The sequence below is a fragment of the Nerophis ophidion genome, linkage group LG20 (genome assembly GCF_033978795.1).
Source record: "Nerophis ophidion isolate RoL-2023_Sa linkage group LG20, RoL_Noph_v1.0, whole genome shotgun sequence".
NCBI classification, from domain to species: domain Eukaryota; kingdom Metazoa; phylum Chordata; class Actinopteri; order Syngnathiformes; family Syngnathidae; genus Nerophis; species Nerophis ophidion.
In genome coordinates, this window is record NC_084630.1 from 33,016,639 (window position 1) to 33,043,781 (window position 27,143).

General features: G+C 38.5%; 1 protein-coding gene across 3 annotated transcripts in view; it reads left to right on the plus strand.

Moving 5' to 3' along the window:
• The first annotated feature begins 7 nt into the window (after nt 1–7).
• The window catches only part of micall1a (MICAL-like 1a), a 39,285-nt gene continuing 12,149 nt past the window's right edge, over nt 8–27,143 (plus strand). Inside the window, exons 1-6 of one of the 3 annotated variants that reach the window (XM_061881017.1) lie at nt 637–781; nt 8,208–8,485; nt 20,428–20,476; nt 25,090–25,231; nt 25,390–25,490; nt 26,922–27,061. In XM_061881017.1, the coding sequence (XP_061737001.1) occupies nt 8,481–8,485; nt 20,428–20,476; nt 25,090–25,231; nt 25,390–25,490; nt 26,922–27,061 (437 nt within the window). In that variant the 5' untranslated portion in view covers nt 637–781; nt 8,208–8,480. Of the gene's footprint in view, nt 782–4,111; nt 4,661–8,207; nt 8,486–20,427; nt 20,477–25,089; nt 25,232–25,389; nt 25,491–26,921; nt 27,062–27,143 lie in introns of those variants that run through there. The other 2 variants (XM_061881016.1, XM_061881018.1) reach the window with 2 other exon arrangements.

Consider the following 27,143-nt stretch of genomic DNA (forward strand, 5'->3'; position numbering starts at 1 on the left):
GTGTGCTCTCAAATTGTCTCGCCTCTGTAGCGCCACGGCTGGGTCGCGGGAATCAAAGAGCGACAGCGTGACATTGTGGAGGTTACAGGCGTGGACGGGAGTTTACAGGAGTGGACGGGAGGTTACAGGCGTGGACACAGGACGACGCTTCCAGGATGGTCGGCTGGGATTTTGGTTTTTAACAACGTATATCGCGTGGATTACAACACACCTGTCTTTGTGTCAGGAGACACAGTACGAAGGGACACAGACGTGTTGAAGTCCACACCTCAAACCCGGGAAGGCGCTGCTACCTTTGCGTGGATGGAAACCGGGTTATTATTTTCCACCCCGACACAGAACAACATATTTTTTTTTTTAAAGAAGCAAAGTAGTACGCAGCTAGCTTGCTAGCAAATGTGCCTTCTCTTAAGAACTTTAGAGGCAAGCCTGTAATTAGCAACACTGTGGTTTCCCAGCTGATGTCCGTGGTCAAAGTTCCGCTTCTAGATATCGTTCTTGTCCCACCGACCCCGGAGAGATAGCACATGGGACCGCAAAGAAGTTTATACTCGGGAAAAGTTGGCTATTATTCGGCTAGCGTCGTGTGAAGTACGTGGTTGAAAAGTGACGTGGGGTCGTCGCGACGTGAAGTGATGATGGGGTCGCTGAAGGCGCTACAGGAGTGGTGTCGGATCCAGTGCGAAGATTACCAAGATGTGGACATACGGGACATGTCTAGGTCTTTCCGGGACGGCTTGGCGTTCTGTGCCATAATACATCGCTACAGGCCTGAGTTGATGTAAGTACTGACTGATTGATTGATTGATTGATTGGTTTTGATACTTTTATTAGTAGATTGCACAGTTCAGTACATATTCCGTACAATTGATCACTAAATGGTAACACCCGAATACGTTTTTCAACTTGTTTAAGTCGGGGTCCACGTTAATCAGTTCTTGGTACAAATATATACTATCAGCATCAGAGGTGGGTAGAGTAGCCAGAAATTGTACTCAAGTAAGAGTACTGTTACTTTAGAGATTTATTACTCAAGTAACAGGAGTAGTCACCCAAATATTTACTTGAGTAAAAGTATGTTGTGATTAAACTACTCAAGTACTGAGTAACTGATGAGTAACCTGATTACGGCAACAAATAATGTACAAAAACATAAAAATAGAAATGAGCAAATTCAGAGCCAGGAATATCTCTTAAGCAACTAAAACAATAATATATATTAAATAATAGTACATTAAAATAGAATAAAAAAATGTCACATTGAGCCACAACAACTTAACAGCACCATAGCCTCAGTAGGCATTCATTGATTTGATTGATTAAAACCTATATTAGTAGATTGTACAGTATATATTCCGTACAATTGACCACTAAATTGTAACACCCCAATAAGTTTTTCAACGTTTATCAATTACTTAGTAAATGACCAAGTCGAGGTGATACACCTCATATATACATATACATACACACACATATCATTTATACACACACAAATCATTTATACACATACATATCATATATATATATACACATACATTTATATATACAGTATATAATTTATATTTATTTATTTTGCCGTTTTTGTTCACATGTTGAAGGTGTTTTAATGAATATACATGCATGTTTAACACATAGATTCCTATCTTTCATGAAGACAAGAATATAAGTTGGTGTATTACCTGATCCTGATGACTCACATTGATTGGAATCAGACGTCCACGTTTTCAAATGGAGGAGAAAAAAAGTTCCTCTTTTCTGTCTAATACCACATGAAAGTCGTTGGTTTTTGGCATCTTATTTGTCCAGCTTCCATATTTGTTTTTCTACACTTTACAAGAAATACATTGGCGGCAAACACCGTAGCTTGCTAGCTTGTTTGCGCTGGCTTTCGGAGACTCTTATTTTGTTAACGCAGGCGTGATGGAGTGGCGCTTTTATTGTGAAGACAGGAACTGTGCGATCAGTCTTTAGGCTTTTGACGGGAAGTACGGTTGAAATAAAAAGTGTCGTTTTTCCTTTACACTTTTGATTGATTGATTGATTGATTGAAACTTTTATTATTAGATTGCACAGTACAGTACCTATTCCGTACAATTGACCACTAAATGGTAACACCCGAATAAGTTTGTCAACATGTTTAAGTCGGGTTTTACGTATTACGGTCATGTGACCGTCTGACTCTGTTTGATGGTCCAACGTCACCAGTGACTGCATGTGATTGGTGAAATGCAGGCATGCGTAGATTCTACTTTTGAAGCTCTGTCATAACCAAAACAAACATTAATAGATCGATTAAAAAAAAAAAAGTAGCGAATAGCGAGCTTAATGTAGATAAATGGAACGGAGTAAAAGTAGCGTTTCTTCTCTATAAATATACTCAAGTAAAAGTATGTTGCATAAAAACTACTCGTAGAAGTACAATTTATCCCAAAAGTTACTCAAGTAAATGTAACGGAGTATATGTAGCGCGTTACTACCCACCTCTGATCAGCATAATACAGTCATCACACAGGTTAATCATCACAGTATATACATTGAATTATTTACATTATTTACAATCCGGGGGGTGGGATGAGGAGTTTTGGTTGATATCCGTACTTCAGTCATCAACAATTGTATCAACAGAGAAATGGACATTGAAACAGTGTAGGTCTTACTTAGTAGAATATGTACAGCAAGCAGAGAACATAGTGAGTTCAGATAGCATAAGAACAAGTATATACATTAGAAGTACATTTGATTATTTACATCAGGTTATTTATATTCTGGGGAGATGGGATGTGAATGGAGAAGGGTATTAGTAAAGGGTTGAAGTTGCCTGGAGTTGTTTTACAGCTGTTTTGAAGGGATATAGAGATGCACTTACTTTTACACCTGTTGGGAGTGCATTCCACATTGATGTGGCATAGAAAGAGAATGAGTTAAGACCTTTGTTAGATCGGAATCTGTGTTTAACGTGGTTTGTGGAGCTCCTCCTGGTGTTGTGGTTATGGCGGTCATTTACGTTAAGGAAGTAGTTTGACATGTACTTCGGTATTAGGGAGGAGTAGCGGATTTTATAGACTAGGCTCAGTGCAAGTTGTTTTACTCTGTCCTCCACCCTGAGCCAGCCCACTTTGGAGAAGTGGGTTGGAGTGAGGTGTGATCTGGGGTGGAGGTCTAAAAGTAACCGGACTAGCTTGTTCTGGGATGTTTGGAGTCTAGATTTGAGGGTTTTGGTGGTGCTGGGATACCAGGAGGTGCAAGCGTAATCGAAAAAGGGTTGAATGAGAGTTCCCGCTAGAATCTTCAAGGTACTTTTGTTGACCAGAGAAGAGATTCTGTAGAGGAATCTCGTTCTTTGGTTGACCTTTTTGATTACCTTGGTGGCCATTTTATCACAGGAAAGATGAGCCTCTAGAATGGAACCTAGGTAGGTGATCTCATCTTTCCTGGTGATAACAATGTCACCCACTTTTATAGTGAAGTCACTGACTTTCTTAAGGTTGATATGGGACCCAAATAGGATGGATTCCGTTTTACCTAAGTGTATGGACAGCTTGTGTCAGCGAGCCAGGTGCAAATATTAAGCCGTTCAGCACTGAGGATTTGTTCCACATGTGACTTGTCCTTGCCGGATACCAGCAGGGCCGAGTCATCCGCAAACAGGAACAATTCACAGTGGCATTCTGATGGCATCTTAACTCGCGTATTGATGTGTTAATGTTGTTATGATTGATGGAAGATGGTACTGACAACTTGTGTTGATTTGCAAGGTTGAATGTAGCAGACAACACAGACAGTTTTTTTTGTTTCCATCCATCCATCTTCTTCCGCTTATCCGAGGTCGGGTCGCGGGGGTAGCAGCCTAATCAGGGAAGCCCAGACTTCCCTCTCCCCAGCCACTTCGTCTAGCTCTTCCCGGGGGATCCCGAGGCCTTCCCAGGCCAGCCGGGAGACATAGTCTTCCCAACGTGTCCTGTGTCTTCCCCGTGGCCTCCTACCGGTTGGACGTGCCCTAAACACCTCCCTCGGGAGGCGTTCGGGTGGCATCCTGACCAGATGCCCGAACCAGATGCCCGAACCAGATGCCCGAACCAGATGCCCGAACCACTCTCTTTTTTTGTTTGTTTATTATTATTAATACATCAACATAGGGCTGGGCGATATGGCCTTTTTTAAATATCGCCATATTTTTAGGCCATATCGAAATATACGATACATCCTTGCCAACCCTCCTGCTTTTACCGGGAGACTCTCGAAATTCAGCGCTTCTCCCGAAAATCTCCCGGAAGAAATTTTCTCCCGGAAATCTCCCGAAATTCACGCCCCCTCAAGCTCCATGTGGACATGAGTGGGGGACAGCCTGTTTTCACGTCCACTTTCCTGTTATATAAACAGCTTGCCTGCCCAATCACGTTACAACATCTACGGATTTTTAATAAAAAACTGCACACACAAGGAGACGAAGCAGAAGAACGAGGAAGTTACAGCCATGGCAACGCCGTCTGTAATAGAGTGATTCTATGTTATCTGTTGCCATCTCCCGGTGAATGTTGGCTATAGTGTTATGGGGTTGCTTTTTGATTGGCCAACGATTTACATGGTGTTGTGCACCTGACGGCAAGTGACTCTCGCCAGTACGCAAATGGCAAAACAATGGCTACTCAAATAGTGAAAGGTAAGTGTTGTTTTTTTTTTAAATAACCAGCAGGCACAGTACAGTTAGTAGAACAGCTGTGTTTTTATTACTGTGTATTTGATAGGTGCCGTCTGAAATTCAACTCTTTCTTTTATTTATATATATAATAAAATAAATATATATAGCTAGAAATTAATTGAAAGTCAAGTATTTCATACATATATATATATATATATATATATATATATATATATATATATATATATATATATATATATATATATATATATATACATATATATATATATATATATATATACATATATATATACATATATATATATATATATATGAAATACTCGAGTTGGTGAATTATACTCGTCCCCTCTTAACCACACCCCCGTCCAAACCACGCCCCCAACCACGCCTTCTCCCCCCACCCCCACCTCCCAAAATCGAGATCTCAAGGTTGGTAAGTCTGATACGCTATATGTTACGATATTTTGCCTTGGCCTTGAATGAACACTTGATGCATATAATCACAGCAGTATGATGATTCTATGTATCTACATTAAAACATTCTTCTTCATACTACATTCATATATGCTACTTTTAAACTTTCATGCAGAGAAGGAAATCACAACTAAGTCAATTAACCAAAAGTGTATTTATTAAAGTTATTAAGCAATGGCACAAACATTCAAGTCATTTCCAAAACATAAACTACATTCATATATGCTACTTTTAAACTTTCATGCTGAGAAGGAAATCACAATTAAGTCAATTGACCAAAAGTGTATTTATTAAAGTTATTAAGCAATGGCACAAACATTCAAGTCATTTCCAAAACATAAAGTGCAAGATTGTCAGAGACATATTAAGTGTCAAATAAAAATGAGCTGCATAATAGGAAATCAAACAGTATTCGTCCTTCACTATGTGGTAGGTTATTACGGTTATGAAATTCTCTTCATTCTCTAGCGAGTGACTTTTCAAATGATGCTACATATTATCAGTAATTTTACTTTTTATTGCAACGCCTTTGCCCCACACTTGTCAAATTACGGTTGTCTGTTCGACATATTCCCACTTGAAGCCAAACCACCGACAGACGATGGACCCTTGCGGTTTTTATTGCGAATTAAGTCTTCCTTCATTTGTTACCAGATCCACACCTTCTTTCGCTCATATTCCCATTCGTACGGCTACCTCTCTGATGGGCAAGGGCGTATACGTATGTGACGTATGACGTGACAGTATGTGACGTGTGTAAGAATGTGTGCCTGCTTGTCTGTGAGAAGGAGACACAAGAAGGAGTGAGAAAAGGCTGAAGTGTAATGCCCGCAGCCAAAACCAACTGCCTGAGAACGTATACTCGAATATTACGATATAGTCATTTTCTATATCGCACAGAGAAAAAACCCGCGATATATCGATATATCGCCCAGCCCTACATGAACATAAAAACACAAGATGCACTTACAGTTAGTGGACCAACTCAAACACCCTCCCTCCCTCCACCCCCATTTACACATATTTTCACTCATTCACACATATTCTGGTTCCTACAACATATACCGGTAGTTAAAAAAGTTAAGTTAAAGTACCAATGATTGTCACACACACACTCTGTGTGGTGAAATGTGTCCTCTGCATTTGACCCATCCCCTTGATCACCCCCTGGGATGTGAAGGGAGCAGTGACCTGACCAGATGCCCGAACCACTTTATCTGCCTGCTCTCGATGTGGAGGAGCAGCGGCTTTACTTTGAGCTCCTCACGAACGACAGAGCTTCTCACCCTATCTCTAAGGGAGAGCCCTGCCATCCGGCGGAGGAAACTTATTTTCGCGGCTTGTACCCATGATCACCATCAACAAGTCAATCGTCTGCGTTAGTGTACGTTGTCATCATTACACAAAAACATGAATGTGTCATTTGTATCTGCGTTGTAAATTCATAAAGTAAAGCATCGTTTTGCTCTGAGGTGCGTTTGGCGTGCATGTTCAGTGTTTACAAAGACGTGCTCCTCTTTAACGCTAACGGTAATTAGTTGTGCAAATACCTTTTACAACATTAAAAGTTACATATACTATGTACAAAGGAACAATTAACTTTCACTTGAATCATACTATCATTGTTGTGTTATTAAACCAAGTGAACAAGATCATGTGTGTAGTTACTAGACACACTTCTTGGCTCAGATTCAGATGAACTCAGCAACAATGAGGAAGACAACAATGACAGTAATGATGCTGAAATGGTCAGAAACAAGTTAGTGTCTTATTTTGAAGAATCTCCCATTTCCAAGGATGAAAACCCATTAAATGGTGGAAACAACATCAGGCAAGGTTTCCAAATCTGGCAATGCTGGCTCGGTCTTACCTCTCTGTTCCAGCCACATCGACCCCTTCTGAGTGCCTATTTTCAGCTGCTGGGAATATTGTAAACAAGAAAAGAACCAGCCTCACCTCAGAACATGTAGACATGCTAACCTTTCTTCATTACAACTGTTTGTCATGCCTGTTAATCAGGTTTATGTTTGATCATGTTTATGTTTTGTTTTTGGACTCTTGTTTCCCGTTTTGCACTTCCTGGTTTTGTTTGTTTCCATGGATACTCATTAGTTTCCACCTGGTCTCCAAGTCACGCCCCTGTCCTCAGCCTCACACCTGTTTCTAATCATCATCATAGTCACTATTTAAGTCATTTGTTTTCTGTTCCTCGGCCTGGGAACTTTATTTGCCTACCTACCTACCTACCTACCTACCTACCTACCTATGCTGCACATCCTTCATGCCCTCAATCACCTGCCACGCACCTTGCTATTCATGCCCCTTGTTTTTGGTCACAGTAAGTGTTTTGTTTTAGTTGTTCATAGCCATGCCATCGTGCTGTTTTTGTTTGTAGTTCATTATTATTTATTCCATTGAGCAAGTGTTTTGGTTTCATGTTTATACTTATAGCCTCAGTTCTAGTCTTTTGTTTCATAGCCCTGTTTTGATCTGCCATTAAGCGCGCCCTTTGTTTTCTTGTTTTTTTGTATTATAGTGTTTAAGCAAATTAAACATGTACCTTAATTCACGCCTGGCTCGTCCCAAATTCACTCTGCGTCAAAGAAGCAAAACAAATCCAAGTCAAAGTCCTGACACTGTTAGTCACTCACTGGAATGAGTGGAATTGGTTAGTGTGTACTGTGTTGGACTGGATGTTTATTTTGCACATTTTAAAAGCAATACTTAATGTTTACAGTGACCCAGAATATTTAGATTGGCACTTTTTTGTGCTGGATGGTTATCTTTATTTTTGCACATTTTAAAGCAAAACAAGCAATACTTTTACTTTTGTTGAAATGTTTACACTGTTGTTACAGAATTTTTTTTCTTGCACTTTTTTGTATTGGATGTTAATCTTTATTTTTGCACATTTTAAAGCAAAATAAGCAATACTTTTACTTTTGAAATGCTTATACTATTGCAGAATAATAATTAATCTATAGATTAATCGATAGAAAAATAATCGTTAGCTGCAGCCTTAACTCACCGACCATCTGTAACCTAGAATCTACATTTACTGCTTAATCGACAGCTTTACTGAAGGAGAGAGGGTGTAAGAGGCAGGGACCGGCGGAGATGATGGCGTTCAACAAAACAGGGCAATCACAACATCAACCAGATCTGGTGCCTGAACTTCAACCAGATCCGTGTGCGTTGTGTGTCTGCTCCTGTCCGTCAAGGCTCCTGTCCATCAAGACCACTTCCACCACCGGCAGCGGTCTCCCTCCGCATCAACGAGAGCACAGCCGGTCTGCTGGTGTGCCGAGACAAATGAATTCTCGCGATAGCAAAAAAGATTCACTGTATGAGGTATAAAACACTATATAATATTTATAAACACATATTTAAAAACACATGCAGGCAGTTTCCGGACAGCCGGAGCTGACAAGCAGCGCAGTGGAGCCGGTGGAAGCACACACATTGAACAAAGTCAAACTACACGGGCAGACATTGCATGCATCTATGTCCGACTGTCGCGTCAATAATCTTCCATGCTCACGCTGTTCCTGATTTATGTAATAATGAGGGAAAGTTCCTTCACCTCACAACCATCTTGCAGTTTTCCGACCGCCGTGTTCATGTGTGGACTGTTAAAATAGTGCCCATTCTGGAAGTTACCAAGCTAGCATGCAAAGTCGGACTTTAATTGTAAAGTTCACCCCCATAAACAATTCACCAAATGTGGTGTAAAGCACTGAATACACCAGCGGTACAGTCTACAGTACTACAGCTTTATATATTTATATATAAAAAAAGAATACTTACCAAAGACCGAGCTCCAACCTGCTTCCCGGTTTTTGCTGATGCGGTGCACTCCCGCCAGAAGACGTTATGCTAATGAGTAATGCCCACAAAGATGATATGTGCATGCTCCGAGTTCTGAACTCATTTATTTTGCGTTGATCAACATCAAATCAATCCCATTGGATCAATTATGAGAAATGTTATGTTTCACTGACTAAATATATATGTGTATATTTTAAAACTAGATATTTTTGAATAAATTCAACAATACTTAAATGTGTCACATCTAAGAAGGGCTTGAATCATTTTTTTGAGTGTAGGCTCGAGCACCCCATGCGACCTCAAAAGGTACAAGCGGTAGAAAATGGATGGATTGATGGATTTTCGACATTCAAGTAATACAACTAGAGTAACCAACATTTTAACAGTATATTTACCTGCTAAAAAGTTCCTTGACTCGGCCATATCTGTATTCTGTTCTCCACCGTGGTGTCACAGATAAAGGACAGCGTGCCAGGTGTGCGAAAGCATGTTTGCCCCCTCATCCCTGTCGTTTCCTTATTTTCATAGCTTCCTTGATCCATCTCTTGTATTTATTTGTTTCTGAATAAATACCTTTGCCTGGGCTGCCAATGTTTGTGTTCCGGAAGTCGATGCTTTGCCGCAACTTGTTCCGCTGTCACCTCCGTTGTGTCAGCCGCATCCTTTTTGGCCTAAAGTAAGTTGTGGATTTATATTATTGTGTTGTGTCATTTGTCGTTGTTGTGGCTTTTGTGTTTTAATTTATGATTTGTCATGTGGCGCTTGCGTTTGTTAAGACCTTCCTCAACCACCGTAGGTATCCGCCATTTTCTGATGATGTCACAGATGGGAGACAGACTTAAAGAAGCCATATGTAAGAATCTGGCTTGAAATGGTACTGCAATCAGAGTCAAAATGCTGTAGTCTCCTCCCCCTTTCCCTGACTGAGGTTGCCAGATACACAGCTGTATCCAGCTTGATGGACTGGGCTACTCCAAGGAACTTCAAACTTCCACTGCCTCTTACTAGGGGTTGAGGTGCTGGGACCATTATAGCTGAATTGACAAACTTTTTGTCAATAACAAATCTCTAACCAACAGATTTTACACAGGAGTTAGGCTGATTTTTAGGAGGAAGTATGTCATGCCTATGTACAATATCACAACAAATGTCAATCATAAGGTTATTGTCTATACTATAAAAAAAAGTACTAAAATGAACTACAACCAACGCTAGCAATGGTTATATTGGTAAATAGATAGGTAGATAGATAGATAGATTGATAGTACTTCGTTGATTCCTTCAGGAGAGTTCCCTCAGGAAAGTTTAAATTTCAGCAGCAGTGTACAGAATTGAGATATAATTTAAAAAGTAAATATTAAATAATGGGGGTATATGTTATTGTTTTGCATCGTCTATCATCATAGTACCCCCCTTCCCCCCTCCCCCTCAGAGAGGAGTTGTACAGTCTGGTGGCGTGTGGGCCAAAATAATTTTTGAATCTAAGGTGAAAATAAGTAGATTATGCTTAGCAGCCTGATGTACGCCCAAAACTAAAGAGGACACATTTTACCAAGATATGCCAAAAGCTACTGTTTCAAACGTTTTAACTTGCCATATAACTTGGTACATGTTGTCCACAATATGCAAACATGAATGAGTAATTATTTCATCATGTGATTTGGCTGTCTCCATACCATGCCTGCGCCGGCACGCTGGTTTTAAGTACCAGTAGAGTGGAAATAATGTTGCTTCTACAAACCCTGTTCCCATATGAGTTGGGAAATTTTGTTAGATGTAAATATAAACGGAATACAATGATTTGCAAATCATTTTCAACCCATATTCAATTAAATGCACTACAAAGACAAGAAATGTTGTCTTATTTTCTGCTTCATAATGCGCCACACATTTTCAATGGGAGACATGTCTAGACTGCAGGCGGGCCAGGAAAGTACCCGCACTCTTTTACTACGAAGCCACGCTGTTGTAACACGTGGATTGGCATTGTTTTGCTGAAATAAGCAGTGGTGTCCATGATAACAATGCTTGCATGACAACATATGTTGCTCCAAAACCTGTAGGAACCATTCAGCATTAATGGTGCCTTCACAGATGTGTAAGGTACCCATGCTTTGGGCACTAATACACCCCCAGACCATCACAGATGCTGGCTTTTGAACTTTGATCCTATAACAATCCGGATGGTTATTTTCCTCTTTGTTCCGGAGGACACCACGTCCACAGTTTCCAAATATAATTTAAAATATGGACTCGTCAAACCACATAACACTTTTCCACTTTGCATCAGTCCATCTGAGATGAGCTCGGGCCCAGGGAAGCCGGCGGCGTTCCTGTGTGTTGTTAATAAATGGCTTTCGCTTTGCATAGTAGAGTTTTAACTTGCACTTACAGATGTAGCGACCAACTGTAGTTACTGACAGTGGTTTTATGAAGTGTTCCTGAGCCCATGTGGTGATATCCTTTACACACTGATGTCGGTTTTTGATGCAGTACCGCCTGAGGTCTGTAATATCATCGCTTACGTGCAGTGATTTCTCCAGATTCTCTGAACCTTTTGATGATTTTACAGACCGTAGCTGGTAAAATCCCTAAATTCCTGGCAATAGCTCGTTGAGAAATGTTTTTCTAAAACTGTTCAACAATTTGCTTAAAAATTGATGACCCTCGCCCCATCCTTGTTTGTGAATTACTTAGCATTTCATGGAAGCTGCTTTTATACCCAATCATGGCACCTACCTGTTCCCAATTAGCCTGCACACCTGTGGGATGTTCCATATAAGTGTTTGATGAGCATTCCTCAACTTTATCAGTATTTATTGCCACCTTTCCCAACTTCTTTGTCACGTGTTGCTGGCATCAAGTTCTAAAGTTAATGATCATTTGCAAAAAAAAAAAAGTTTATCAGTTTTAACATCAAATATGTTGTCTTTGTAGCATATTCAACTGAATATGGGTTGAAAATGATTTGCAAATCATTGTATTCCGTTTATAATTACATCTAACACAATTTCCCAACTCATATGGAAACGGGGTTTGTATACAGAAAGCAATTATTAATCATAGCTCTTGAATCGTAATCATAATCAAATCGGCAGGTGCCCAACAATTTCCACCTCTACTAATGACAGCAGACCTTTACAGTAAATTATGTTTTATGTTTGTTGGCTCTCATGAAGTCTGCAGTGAGCAGTAATCAGTGATGTTGTTGCAAAAAGCAAATGTTGTAATGTTTTTTTTTTTAAATAATGCGCTGCTTATTCTTAAAATGTAAATATTAAATGTTATAATAAATGTGCCCGTTACTACATTACATATATACTTACAGTATGTATATAAAACCCTCATGGAGGTGTTTGTATATTTTTTAAAAGTTGTGATAGGCAGAAAATTGCGGCTCCGAATCGCATATATTAACTCTTTGGAATGCATTGAAAATAATAAATCTGTTGTCATGTCTTTTATAATGATTGTGAACAATAGGCAAAACTTTAAAAAAAGGAGTGCAGTCCTCCTTTAAGACCAAAGTTATTTCTATCCACATCGCGACTGATATATTTTTTTAACCTCAGCACGGTCGAAGAAGGGTTAGTGCATCTGCCTGACAATACGAAGGTCCTGAGTAGTCCTGGGTTCAATCCCGGGTTCTGGATCTTTCTGTGTAGAGTTTGCATGTTCTCCCCGGGACTGCGTGGGTTCCCTCCAGGTACTCCGGCTTCCTCCCTCCTCCAAAAACATGCACCTGGGGATAGGTTGATTGGCAACACTAAATTGGGCCAAGTGTGTGAATGTGAGTGTGAATGTTGTCCGTCTATCTGTGTTGGCCCTGCGATGAGGTGGCGACTTGTCAGCTGAATGCAGCTGAGATAGGCTCCAGCAACCCTCCACGACCCCAAAAAAGGGACAAGCGGTAGAAAATGGAGTGAGGGAACCTCAGCATTCACAATTTTTACTGCTTTGTGTTTTTGATATGTGAATGTCACATTCATTACCTTACACACTAGTGCCACATTGGGAGAAAGCTCAGTGTACTGTACTTAACACAGCCAGAGAAGCCCTGTGTCTGGAACAACACATCACTCCTCAGCTTTTTAAAAAAGAAGAACACAATTCCATGGATTTGTTATAATAGACCCTTTTCCTCATCAGGCATTTTGCATTGCAGGAGGAGATGACAAGGCGTGAGTAAAGATGGCCCCAACCATTAATCATTCGAGCCTTTCTTGTCAACAGTGATGTGCCGATTTGACCTGCTCACTTAAATGGAATGTAACTATTTAACTACTAAAACTAACCAGCGACCACTTGGATCATTCACAGTATCATATCCTCGTTTACATTTCAATCCAAAATTTGCAAATGACTGTTGTTTTGGGAAGGTTATTTGTTCGAAATGTTTAGCAGTTCTGAAAATAGCTGCACTTTCCTTTTCACTCCCCCAAAAAACTAAAGCTTTTCAAAAGCCATAGTTGCTGTGCGGATAGTGTGTTTTATGGTCAAGATCACATGGTTGTATCAGATGGTATGGTAAAGATGTATTTATAATCACTGCGAGTGTCACCACTGCCATTTATCTGTTCAAGTAGACGTACCATGTTTTTTTAGAGTGGAGGTCACTATTTGAAGAAAAACTTGTAACTTTTAATTAAGGACGGTGAATCATTTGGTTTACAGACAAAGAAGGAAGGCATAAAGCAAAAAATATGAAACGTTATTAATGACCAATCACTCACAATACTGTAAAACTTGCTTTAATTATGTATCACCTTTTCAACTTTAAAACTGGAAAGTTTGGGCTCAAAAATTTTGATGACCACTGACTCTTGATCCATTTTTGTCACATAGATATTGCTATTCTGTTTGGGAAAATACAAGATCAATTAAGTTTCTAACTTGTATATTTAAATAGAAAGCTTACGTTATTGTCAGATTATTTTCACACAGTATTTTTTGTACACACACACAGTGTATATTTTATGGGCACCTAAAGCCCTTTTTTTATGTGCCATGGCAAAAAAGTTTGGGAACCACTGGTTTACGCTATATTGCATCAACAGTTATCATCCTGTTAATATTACCTTGAGTGTATTCAAGGTGAAAATGCAGTTGTTTTAAAAAGAACTTTCAAACTTGTTTTCATTTATTTTGTATGTATGGGAAGTGAATGATGCCAACAAGGTAGGAACATGTCCATGTTACACCTTTTTACAATGACAATTAGGCCATCTAATCTAATTTCAGGCCTTAACAAGCAACGTAGGCCAGTGGTATCTGTCAAACCATATACTGTTAATGTTTAGTCACCTCTCCATATTATTACATAATTGTCGCAGCATTTGATTATTAGCTTCCTTTTTTAAAAAACAAATTTGATAAAATGTTTAAGAATCTAAAGTAGGGCAATCAAATTTTAATCTTGATTTTGATTTTGGCTTCTCACGATCCTAAAAATACTGTAATAGGAAAAAAAACATGATGCAACATGCAAGTAAATTCCTGTAATGTTGAAACGGATGAATGAGCGTATTAATGAAAGAAAGACCACATCTACTAGAAGTTTGGAATTTGACCATGTTGCTACCTCGTCCTGAACTAAATAGTGTCGAGATGGCCACTTGAAACGGCGACTAAACTATGAAGGTTTGATTGATTGATTGATTGATTGATACTTTTATTAGTAGATTGCACAGTACAGTACATATTCCGTACAATTGACCACTAAATGGTAACACCCGAATAAGTTTTTCAACTTGTTTAAGTCGGGGTCCACGTTAATCAATTCATGGTAATCATCTTTACAAGATGATTTGCATAATTGGCCATGGCGCATATACATATTTTTGTTATGGAGGCTGTGAAAGTCTACATTTCCATTTGAAAATAAGCACATTTTTTGTAAAAATAGAGGGAAATAACTTTAAACTTTGCATTTAGTACACAGTGCATTACTATTGTGTCTGAAAGGTACACACAATCTATCCTCCTTCTAATATAAAATAAATGCCTGCATATAAGCATGTAAAGTGAACATTTAATACAAAAAATTTAGGATTTGCTGGTGGTTCAGACACTGACATTCTATCTGGCTGGCACTATTTATTTTTGGTCCCCTGGCTGTCAAGCTAGCAGCCAATTGTGTATCTCCATACACAGCGTGTGGAGCCACTCCTTTAAATGAATAATAATCACCTTCAAGGAAAATTAACTGCATTTTCTAGTTTCTGAAGTATTAGTATTAGCTTAAAACAACACTAACGAAAATCCAGATGGAACTGTGTTGCAGCAGAAAGTAAGCAACTATTAACAGGAAATTAAAAAGTATATTAATGAGTCTGGAGAGAAGATAACATAACAACTGTTGGTGTGTCTGCATTGACACAGTAATTATATATTTGTTTTTATTTTCTCAATTTTGTTGTCGTTTTTATTAATGTGTACAAACTCAGGGAATAATTACTTGGACAAAGGAGGACTTTAAGGGCAAAAACCAAAGGATTTAAAGTTTAGTAGAATGGAAAAACTAGTTGATTCTATATACTTAATTGTGTTTCATTGTATTCATTAAACCATTTTCCTGAAGGAACTCTCCTGAAGGAATCAATAAAGTACTATCTATATCCAATTTTACAATCCGGCGCAAAATATATGAAAATACCGTCTAAACATCACAAAATGCCACTATGTCAGACGGACATTTTGAATCCTCCGCTACGAATGTCTTCGGCAATTTCCGTAGATTTGGGGTCAGATGACGTCAGGATGGGAACGCTTTTGCACTCTGACCATATCAGCTGATCAGTTAAACTGGAAATATGCAAAAAATTTTAAAGAGATGGTCTGTGTATCATTCATAATCCGTATATAAGACATAAACACGTTTTCACATTTCTATGCATTCTCAGTCGTATATAAACACAGTCTGCTCACAATTAAGTCAATAAGAGCTCTCTGTTCCGCCCAAAAAGCCTTCTAAATAACCATCTAATACCCGCTAACAATACTCTTATTTACATATCGTGACCTGAATATTAACCAAATATTAGCAATGTTTGTATTATAAGCGCACATCCAGACAAACTATTTATTAGCGGCGCATTGATAACAGATAGCTAACTATTCCTCTGATGCTGTACTGTGAGCTGGCCAATGTCCTGCTGCTACCGCTGCTGCATCGCGTCTCGGCTGGTCAAAGTTATTGTAGATTATAAAAAATGCCTCTCATCTGGAAAATAGGAGGATTAAGCCATAAATTTAGAAGATGTTCATTTATTACATTCCCAGAGATGGAGACAGACACACAACTGAAGACCGTATCTGCAGGCAGCAATTTTTCCTTTTAGCCTTTCATGTGGGTAATTATTAATTCTTCATCTAAACAGGAAGATGTGACATTTCCATCAGTCGTCATCGCAGTGAGTGCAAACATTGTACAGTAAGCGATCATGTCATCATGTTTGTAGTTTGTATTTCTTGTTTAGCACTTAGCAATACTGTTACATGACGCTATAGTGTTTCACTAAAGCTGGATCTGTTTAGCACACAACTTCTAAAACTTGAAACTCATTCTCCGTATATTCAGGAATAAAAATATAGGGTTCAGAATCATAATTTTTACCAAAATAATCATTGTTGGCACTCACAAAGTCTGCATGATTTGCATTGTTCTTGATGGGAAAGGGATTGGTGGTACCCGTCTCTACATCACGTATTACGTGACTGGCTTGTTCATTATCTCTCAAAACGTTTTGGGAATGTCTGTGGGTTTGATACTATTTTGATGATATCTATTTACTCGCAAACTTTGTAAGTCTTTTGGAGTTATAAATCAGATGAACATGAAAGTAGCTTCAGTATAGAGGCAACTTGTTTTTCTATTTTACTGTACTTTAACAAGACAATTGAGAAACAAAAATTATTTTTAGTGTAATTCCTTCTTTTCGGCAGTGTATACCTAGGCCATGTCAACACATGAATTTAGATATAGAGTCTGTATTTTCTCAGTGTCTGCAGGACTGTTTATAATAGATGATGCTTTTGGACAACAGCTCAGTCAGATCAGTTTGGTCTGCTTTTCATCACGTCATGTTTTTAAGTAAAGTCGGTGTGTTGTTGCATTTTAAAACTACTTCATTGTGTGTTTTTGACCGATAGAAAATAATAAACATGTTAAAATCGCAAAGCAATGATCTTTTGGCGAAAATTATTTGCAAATTAACATACCGTTTTTAATTGGTGTTTTTTTTTAGGTCCTCTTTATGGCACCAGTTCCTCTTTTGATTTTGTGGGTTTAGCTTCTTTTGTACTTTCCGAATTTTCGACATTGTTGGTATTCAAGGTCCTGTCAGCTATCGCCGTAAAATTATTTCAAGTGACATAAAAATGTTGTTGCAGTTACATTAGCCACAGTCCTGATGTTAAAATTATGATATAAACTTTGTTACAAAGTTACATTGCACAATATACATTTTTATGTTGCACTACGATATACATGTCATAATATTGCAAAGTGCTACTATGTATATTAATATATTCTTACATAGATGTACATAGCCGCTTCAAATAGGTAGACAAACATGATAATATGTAGGCGCTATACTGAATACCGAATAACATAGCCCCTTTAATTTGTCATACATATACCCCATTAAGGATGACAATAAATTAATGGACAAATATTAGTGCCGTGGATAAACCCTCAGTTGTTAGCGTTTCAGCTCTTCTCGTTTCAATTAGTTTCCCAGCATGGCTCCCTGTTTAGCCTCCAGTGTTTACAGTATCTGCAGTCATCCAGACAGTCCAGTCCGCTCTGATTCAGACAGACAGTCCATCGGGCTAATCTGCAGCCAATTCCTCTGCCTGTCAAACTGTATTTAGTTCTCTATTATGGCACCCAGTTATTGTAGTGATGCTCTATAGCCAGTGCATTCTCCTGGAAATACAGAATATCTCACTGATGCACAGTCACTCATGTTGTTCACTCAACAGAGAGCTTGTGAAGGTATTATGATAGCACACTTTAAGTTGCAAAGTTGAATGCACTTTAATATTTTGTTTCATACTGCTTTTGTTTTCAATGTAGTTACAATGATAAAATATACAATTGTACTGATGGGGACATCTGGCAAATAAATAGATTCCGAAATATCAATAAACAGACAACATTGAGGAAGCGTCATGGTAGTGTTTGGTTTTAACTTATACTCAACAAAAATATAAATGCAACACTTTGGTTTTTGCTCCCATTTTACATGAGTAAACTCAAAGATCTAAAATATTTACTAATATACACAAAAGACCTATTGCTCTCAAATATGGTTCACAAATCTGTCTAAATCTGTGTCAGTGAGCACTTCTTATTTTCCAAGATAATTCATCCCACCTCATAGGTGGGGCAAATCGAGAATCTGAATAAACAGCGTCATTATTGCACAGGTGTGCCTTAGGATGCCCACCATAAAAAGGTACTCGGGGTCAGAAAATCAGTCAGTATCCGGTGCGTCAACCATCTGCCTCATGGAGTGCAAGACATCACCTTCGCATAGAGTTGATTAGATTGTTGATTGTGGTTTGTGGAATGTTAGTTCACTCCTCTTCAATGGCTGTGCGTAGTTTCTGGATACTGGCAGGAACTTAAACACACGCTGTCGTATACGCCGATCCACAGCATCCCAAATATGCTCAATGGAACCGAGATGTTTTCAGCTTCCAACATTGAGACATCATCAAATGTGAGCATTTGCCCTCCCAAGACGGTTACGACGACAAACTGCAGTCAGGTCAAGACCCCAATGAGGACAACGAGCTTGCAGATGAGCTTCCTTGAGACGGTTTCTCACAGTTTGTGCAGAAATTCTTTGATTATGTAAAACCAATTGTTACAGCAGCTCTCCGGGTGGCTGATATCAGATGATCATGGAGGTACGTACCACTGCTGGATGTGGAGGTCCTGTGCTGGTGTGGTTACACGTGGTTTACGGTTGTGAGGCCGGTTGGATGTACTAACAAATTTTCTGAAATACCTTTAAAGACTGCTTATGGTAGATAAATTAACATTCAATTTAGGGGCAACATCTCTGGTGGACATTCCTAAAGTCAGCATGCCAACGGCACGCTCCCTCAAAACTTGCGGCATCCGAGGCACTGTGCTTTGTGATCAAACTGCACATTTCAGCGTGGCCTTTTATTGTGGGCAGCCTAAAGCACACCTGTGCAATAATCATGCAGTTTAATTCGCATCTTGATATGCCACACCTGTGAGGTCGGACGAATTGTCTTGGCAAATAAGAAATGCTCACTTATACAAATTTGTGAACAATATTTGAGAGGAATAGGTATTTTGTTTATATAGTAAAAGTTTAAAATCTTTGAGTTCAACCCATGAAAAATAGGAGCAAAAACAAAAATGTTGCGTTTATATTTTCGTTCAGTGTCGGAAGAAACTTTTTTGCCATCATGAAAACGCCAAATATACAGTATAAGAGAGACAGCATGTAAGTATTCTTCTTTTAGTTTGGTAGCTGTTAATCATTTTGATATGCAAAATGTTGGCATTTTCAGGACTGGAGTGAAATATTTTTGGCAGAATTTCAAGTGTATGTTTTTAACTTTTTGTAAACAGCGGAACCTACCATTACATTTTTTTCGCAGTTTTCAAAGTTAAAAGTTTTTCTTTTCTTATTGAATCGTATTCAATGTGTACAGTATAACACACAAATACTGTACTAAGTCTCCTATTCACAGTTGTCTTCTTGCCCAAAAATAAATCATGGACTGAAACACAATCATGGTAGACTCTTCACTATTCATCATCTGATGGTGTGTCAGTTTAGTGACACTCTAAAATTATCCTCTGTTGGCTGAGTGACTGAACAGGACCCAGCAATACCAGCCATTAAGTTCGAGTTGCTGCTCATTGTGTTTACGAGCATGGGAACCAGATTAGAGAGAACACGGGTCACTTGTTTGTCGGGTGGGGGGGGTTTCCACTTCATCTGCAAGTCCTTTCGCTCTAGGTGTTTTTCCCGCTGCAGTGCTATTCAAACACCTGGACCGTTTCCAACATACCTTTGCAGACTTGCAAACAACCACATTTTCAAATGAAACACCACAGATATTTTCTAGTTTTGCTGCAGGATGTTTACTGGTGTGAGCCTGGCGACAGTTCCTCAACTCAGGCCCCTTCAAAGCTTATAATCATCATGACTGTTTTTTGCTGCCACTTCTTTAATTTGATCCTATTAAGTTTCCCCCTCAATTTAAAAAGCTGGGATGTTTTTTGGGGTTTGTCTGGTGTCGCAGCTGAGAATCTTTATTACTACAGTACTATATGCCTATTTGGTCAATAGATTTTTCATAGGTCAGCGAGCTAAATACAGTATAGCTACCATAATTAATTTATTTTACCCAATGTCTTCCTGAAATGTGATCACTTTTTTTACAAACTCCTTTATTTTGTGTTGTTACAGAGACTTTGGCTCGCTGTCAAAAGAGGACGTCTATGAGAACAACCGACTGGTGAGTTAGTTTTTGAGCCTTGTTTTGTATTTTTGATGATGGATCTTGACCTTAATCATGTTAAAGAGGCTCTATTATGATTTCTTTCCTACATTTAAAACTAGAGCTGTCAAAGTTAATGCGATAGCGCGTTAAATATAAATGTAGCGGGGGAAACTGGGCTGCAGTTCACTTTTTACTAATGAAGGGCACATTATGGAAGTGTCAGGTTCAAAGCTGTAGCAAGTTGTTCTCCCAACAAGAAAGTTATATTTTTTGGGGCGGTATAGCTCGGTTGGTAGAGCGGCCGTGCCAGCAACTTGAGGGTTGCAGGTTCGATCCCCGCTTACACCATCCTAGTCACTGCCGTTGTGTCCTTGGGCAAGACACTTTACCCACCTGCTCCCAGTGCCACCCACACTGATTTAAATGTAACTTAGGTATTGGGTTTCACTATGTAAAGCGCTTTGAGTCACTAGAGAAAAAGCGCTATATAAATACAATTCACTTCACTTCACTTCACTTGCCGTGGGACGACGTCACTGCAGTAAATGCCACATGCGCGCGTTTTTCAGAGGTGGGTGTCATTTCACTTCTGTGTTTCGATTACAGGTTTCTGGCTGGCTGAAATATTTTGTAAATTCTTATGTAACATGTTCTGGTTGAGTTCCCAATTACATAATGATTAGCAGGCTCAATATTTAATTTCATTATTAATAGAGAATGTTAAATAATCGCCATGCAGCAATATGTAGACTATTAACTTGTACAACATGTAATTTACAGAATATCAGAAGCATTTATTCAGGTAAAAAAAAATCATATTTACCAACCATCTTTGACAAGAAAAGCATGATTGTAACAATCCACATTTTGTGTTCTTAATGCATGAAACTGGTATCTTAACATGGAGTACAGTAGCTCTCTGAATGCACGTTGCCTAAAGCATGGGAATACAAACGATGTATTACTAAAAACACTAAATCTGGTAAGACACCACACAGCTGGCATCTTTTAAAATTGCCATTAAAAGCCTGTTTGCTCTTTTTGTGTTGAGCTGTTTATAAGAGCTTAATGTTTAAAACTCATTTCATTAAATCATTTAATCAATTGTAAATAATTGTCCATTTATCGTGTTAGAAATTGAAAATGATCTGTCTAGGGTACACTAAATCATGACAAATTATATCTATCCGCGATTAATCATGATTAATGTTGAGTTAAATATGAACAAAATGCGATCAATGGGGATTGAATATTTTAATCGTTTGACAGCCCTGTTTAAAACAATTCCTTGTAATGGTGGTGCTTTGGTCAGAATTTTGAATATATTTTGTTTTACAGACCATCTTCAAGCTGCTTTTCTGACTGTCTCTTCAGAATGCTCTATTTTGTGTTCAATCTTATTTACATGCCAAAGCCCTCATCTAGGCCTAGCCCCCTTTGATTTAGTTTCCACCCTGTCAGCCATGTTGTGGTTTTTAGAGCTTTTAAATTGATTCTACTGACAGATATAAGTTATATTGTACACTATTTTTATTGGAAATGTCAACAACAGAGGATTTTAGCACGCAGTTATGAGTCCGTCTGCCCCACTAGAGCAGTGGTTCTCAACCTTTTTTCAGTGATGTACCCCCTGTGAACATTTTTTAAATTCAAGTACCCCCTAATCAGAGCAAAGCATTTTTGGTTGAAAAAAGAGATAAAGAAGTAAAATACAGCACTATGTCATCAGTTTCTAATTTATTACATTTTACAACAGTGCAAAATATTGCTCATTTGTAGTGGTCTTTCTTGAACTATTTGGAAAAAAAAGATATAAAAATAACTAAAAACTTGTTGAAAAATAAACGAAATAAAGTGATTTAATTATAAATAAAGATTTCTACACATAGAAGTAATCATCAACTTAAAATGCCCTCTTTGGGGATTGTAAATGGAGATCCATCTGGATTCATGAACTTAATTCTAAACATTTCTTCACAAAAAAAGAAATCTTTAACATCTATATTAATGGAACATGTCCACAAAAAATCTAGCTGTCAACACTGAATATTGCATTGTTGCATTTCTTTTCACCGTTTATGAACTTACATTTATATTTGGTGGAAGTATTATTCAATAAATATATTTATAAAGGATTTTTGAATTGTTGCTATTTTTGGAATATTTAAAAAAAATCTCACCTACCCCTTGGCATACATTCAAGTACCCCTAGGGGTACGCGTACCCCCATTTGAGAACCACTGCACTAGAGGATAAGGAAAAAAGGCAACTCATTGACTACAACGCTGGACTACAACTGAATAGAAATGGCGGACTTGGAAAAAGCTTTGTGCGTAAACTCTTCCATATATGGAGATATCCGCTGATGTAACTATAACAAAATATATCACAATCATCTCAATTTTAAATGTTTTTTGGAAAGAGGTTAAAGTGTTTCATTGATATCTCCACCACACCAACAAAGTGGTTTGGATTCAGATTTCTGGGATTTATGAATATCCCAAATACGCAAAAAAGGTGCAAATGGGTAAGAAAAGTTGATTTTGCATATTAGGGGCCCTTTAAGTCAAATATAATAATTTAGTAACGATTGTGCTTTAATCTAGAGGCATTGATTAAACTACTTGTCAATGAATGTGTCTTTTTAGGGCAACCCTTGGTTATGATAAATGGTGAGGAAGTGGTATTCATTTAACAATATAAATATAATAAATTTGTACATTGCAGTGGTACACTGTACCACTGTATAGAGTGGGGTTACGATACAGACCACCCGTGGGAAGTGAAATTCTGCAAAGTAGGGACGATGTTTTGAGTTATATGACTATCATATGCACTTACCGACTGTATAAGCCCATTCAGCTTTCACACACACTTCTAAACACTTCCTATACTCTTAAAACCTTCCTACAGTCTAAAACCAATGTTATTTAAACATGAAACTTCAATGGTTCCTTTAAAATCTGCGGTGCACTAAAACCAATGTAAATCAACTGCTAAGTGGTAAGGGGAACACTATTATTGCTTTGTAGTTGTACATCTGCAAACTAAAATAACACATCTACTGTTTAATAACTTTCTAAGAGTGTCAAACTGAGCATTACTATAAATAATTTTAAATACAGCATGTTTGTTTTTTAATAAGGAAAACCAGTGCAGACTTTAAACACATTTTAGTTTTTGCCAGTAAATCAATTGTATATTTAAGCTCTGAAAAGAAAGTCTGCTCAGTTTTAGTGTGAGTAAAAGATTGGCAGGATTGCTGTCGACCTCCTTTTTAGCCCTTGGCTTTCAAAAAACTGAAGACGTTGGCTGAAGAACCACAAGAGAATCTGCTGACTAATCAATGACAACAAACTGTTCATTATATTCCTAAGGGTTAAGCACAAGTAAGTAATTTAACACTGCAAATAAGAAGTGTGCATCTTCTTAAAGGGGAACTGCACTTTTTTGGGAATTTGCCTATCGTTCACAATCCCTATGTAAGACAATAAAATATGTATTTCTTTTTTTAATTCATTCTAACTGGTTATATACGGCAAGTATGAAGTGGCTAACAATGAATCTAATGGGAGTCATCTTTAGCACACATAAAACCCTCTAAAAACATCCAAAAACTGCCAACAATACTCCATTTACATGTTGTGACCTGCATATTAACCAAGTGTCAAAGATATTGTTATAAGCGTGAACGCAGAGGAACTACTTTTAGGGGCGCTGTGATCACACAGGTGTAACTCTTTTATGCAGCTATTGACATACTGAGCCAGTGAGCTACTCCATCGCCTCTGAGTCGGTAAAGCCTCTCTCACTTGTATAGGAGAAGGTTGTGGCCATAAACTTAGAAGTTGGTCAACTTTGACATTCAACTTAGACCTGGAGATAGTGAAAAAGACAAGAAAAGAGTTTTGTGAGCAGTAACTTTTTTGTTTTTGTTTTACCTGCCTGATGATTATATTTAATTTTTACTATAAACGGGAAGATATGAAAATCCCATCAGTGTGACTCCCACTGAGAGCAGAAATTGCACAGTAAGTTATGTTCTATGATGTTCGTATTTTGAATTTCTTGTTTAGCACTTAGCAATAGTGCTACTTGCAGAAAAATATGCTTATCACTCAGCTTCTAAAACTTGTAGCTCATCCTCTATATACTTTGCCTCAAAAATATAAGGTTATGGTGTGGATTACCATTTGTCCCAAAATAGTTATTGTTTGCTCTCATGAAGTCTGCCATTATTAATAGAGTTAATAATGTTGAAGGAAATATAGAAGGTTGTGGTGCGTCTGTGAAATTACAAAATACGTAAATATTACATGTTAATGTGAATGTGTGTGTTATGACATTACATAGATACTTACAACATGTGAGATAGAGGTTTTGGGATGTTTTTATAGTGCTTTGTAGGCAAAATTAGACTGCTGTCACATGGTAAATAATCTTGTCATTAAAATGCGTCTGCCCAGGATCTGTTGTTATATAGAACGAGTTCCCCTCCAATTTATTTTGTAGGATTGCTTGTCACGGAAGAACAAAACACTCCTTTATATCCAGCAGATGATGGTGTACCACGCCATGGTTTTGGAAGAGTTTCTTGTAATCTGTCTTCTTTTTTTGCTTCACCACAGGCCTTTGAGGTGGCTGAAACGCAGCTGGGGATTCCAGCACTGTTGGACCCAGAAGACATGGTAGCGATGAAGGTTCCTGACAAGCTCAGCATCATCACCTATGTCTCCCAGTACTACAACTTCTTCAACAACAAGTCTCAAGGTTTGTACTAGTGATGGTCCGATCCGATACAAAGGATTAGGATTGATCTGTCCAAATTTACCGCATTGTTTTCTATACGTTCAACCACCAATGCATTTCAGACCACCCAACATGACAAGTTACAAAAGTACTTCAGTTTTACTCTTCTATTTCTACAGCAAACCCTCCCTCCATGAAGAGGCCAGGCTTTTTTACTCATAATGAGCCAGCACAAAAAAAGCCCCCGACCACTCTAGATGACAGAGAGGTTGAGTCTGAGGTAAGAATTTGATTTTGCCTCGGAACAAAGTGATCTATAAATAGTAATTCTGCATTCACACATTCAATATTATATGTGTTGATTCTAATATCCGAGGCCTGGTTACCTTTTTGCATGTTTTACTTTTCAGGTCAGTTTGTCATTAAGTGCTTGAAAAAGAGAAAAGTATCTTGGTTTAAAATTTGGATGTATCTTGAAGCCTTGAAATATTTGCATGTGTTAGTTGGTCGTACAGAGTTTTTATTTCTTTAACACCCACAAAAAAACGTATGTTTTTCTTTAAAAATAAGTCTTTAATATTTGCGACTTTCTTACACTATGTGGATAAAATAAAACAAACCCGATTGGCAACATTAAATTGGCCCGAGTGTGTGAATGTGAATGCTTGTTTGTCTATCTGTGTTGGCCCAGCGATGAGGCGGCAACTTGTCCAGGGTGTACGCTGCCTTCCGCCCGAGTACAGCTGGGATAGGCTCCAGCCCCCCATCCCCTCCACCCCCGCGACCCTGAAAGGGACAAGCGGTAGAGTATGGATGGAAAACAATCGTAGGCTACATAGATAGCATCTGTATCCTGTCTCTCTTCTCTTTGCCATGCCTTAATCTTCTTTCCTCCACCCCTACACACCCTTGTATTGGCATTGTAACCCCTTCTTCAGATGGAAATCCATTCCACCTCCTCTTCCTGTACTTCCTCCTCCCCCACATCTGACTCCCCCTCCACTCTCTGGTCATCAGCCTAGGCGGTAGGGTGGGCAGGGTTAGGGGATTAAAAGGTGGAAATAAAACCGATAGGCCAGTCTTGTTAACCCCCTTATGTACATATTACAGCATGCTAAATTTTGTACTGCCTTAACACGGTGCCAAGATTTAATATACCTAAGCTGCTGCACATGCTGCTAAACCACTAATCTGGTTTACCGCAATCTAAAAAAAAAAAACCTTAAATCATACCGTAAACTGGCCTACCTACTGGAAATATGGAACTACCATTACTTACCCAAGCTATGTGGACTTTTAAACAACTACAGTGTTATGATCATGAATTGTATTTAAAATTAAGTTTATTTTTATATATTTTAGTTGTTGTGCTTTTCTTTTATTCTTACATTCAACAAAGTCAAATTCCAAGTCAAATTCCTTGTGCGTTAAACATACTTGGTCAATATAGCTGATTCTGATTAAGGGATGTTTTAAAATCACCTAAGTTTTTAAGTTTAGATTAATAATGCTGTGACTTATGAAATACTTGAATAAGAGGAACCAAGTACATAGACGATTAAAGGTAAACCACAATGATGAATCCACATCCTCAAATCCTTGAACCATGTTTGATTTTCCCCTCCTACATTGCTCTGCATCTTCCCCCTTCCCCTGACATATCCTGCCTGTCCTCTCCCTGTGGAAACTACGTCCTGGTCACTTGCTCTAGCCGAACCAAGCCAAGGAGGCGGGTTTGGAAGCGACAAAGCGCAGCACGCTTAGCAGCACCTGTGCTGCCTGTCAGAAGCATGTCCATCTGGTGCAGCGGGTTCTGATAGACGGGAAATTATACCATCGAAACTGCTTCAGGTGAGCATTGAGCTGTCTTGGGTGAATTTGTGGCACCATTCAGCACACACTCTAGTAGTGAATATACACTGTATATGTCATA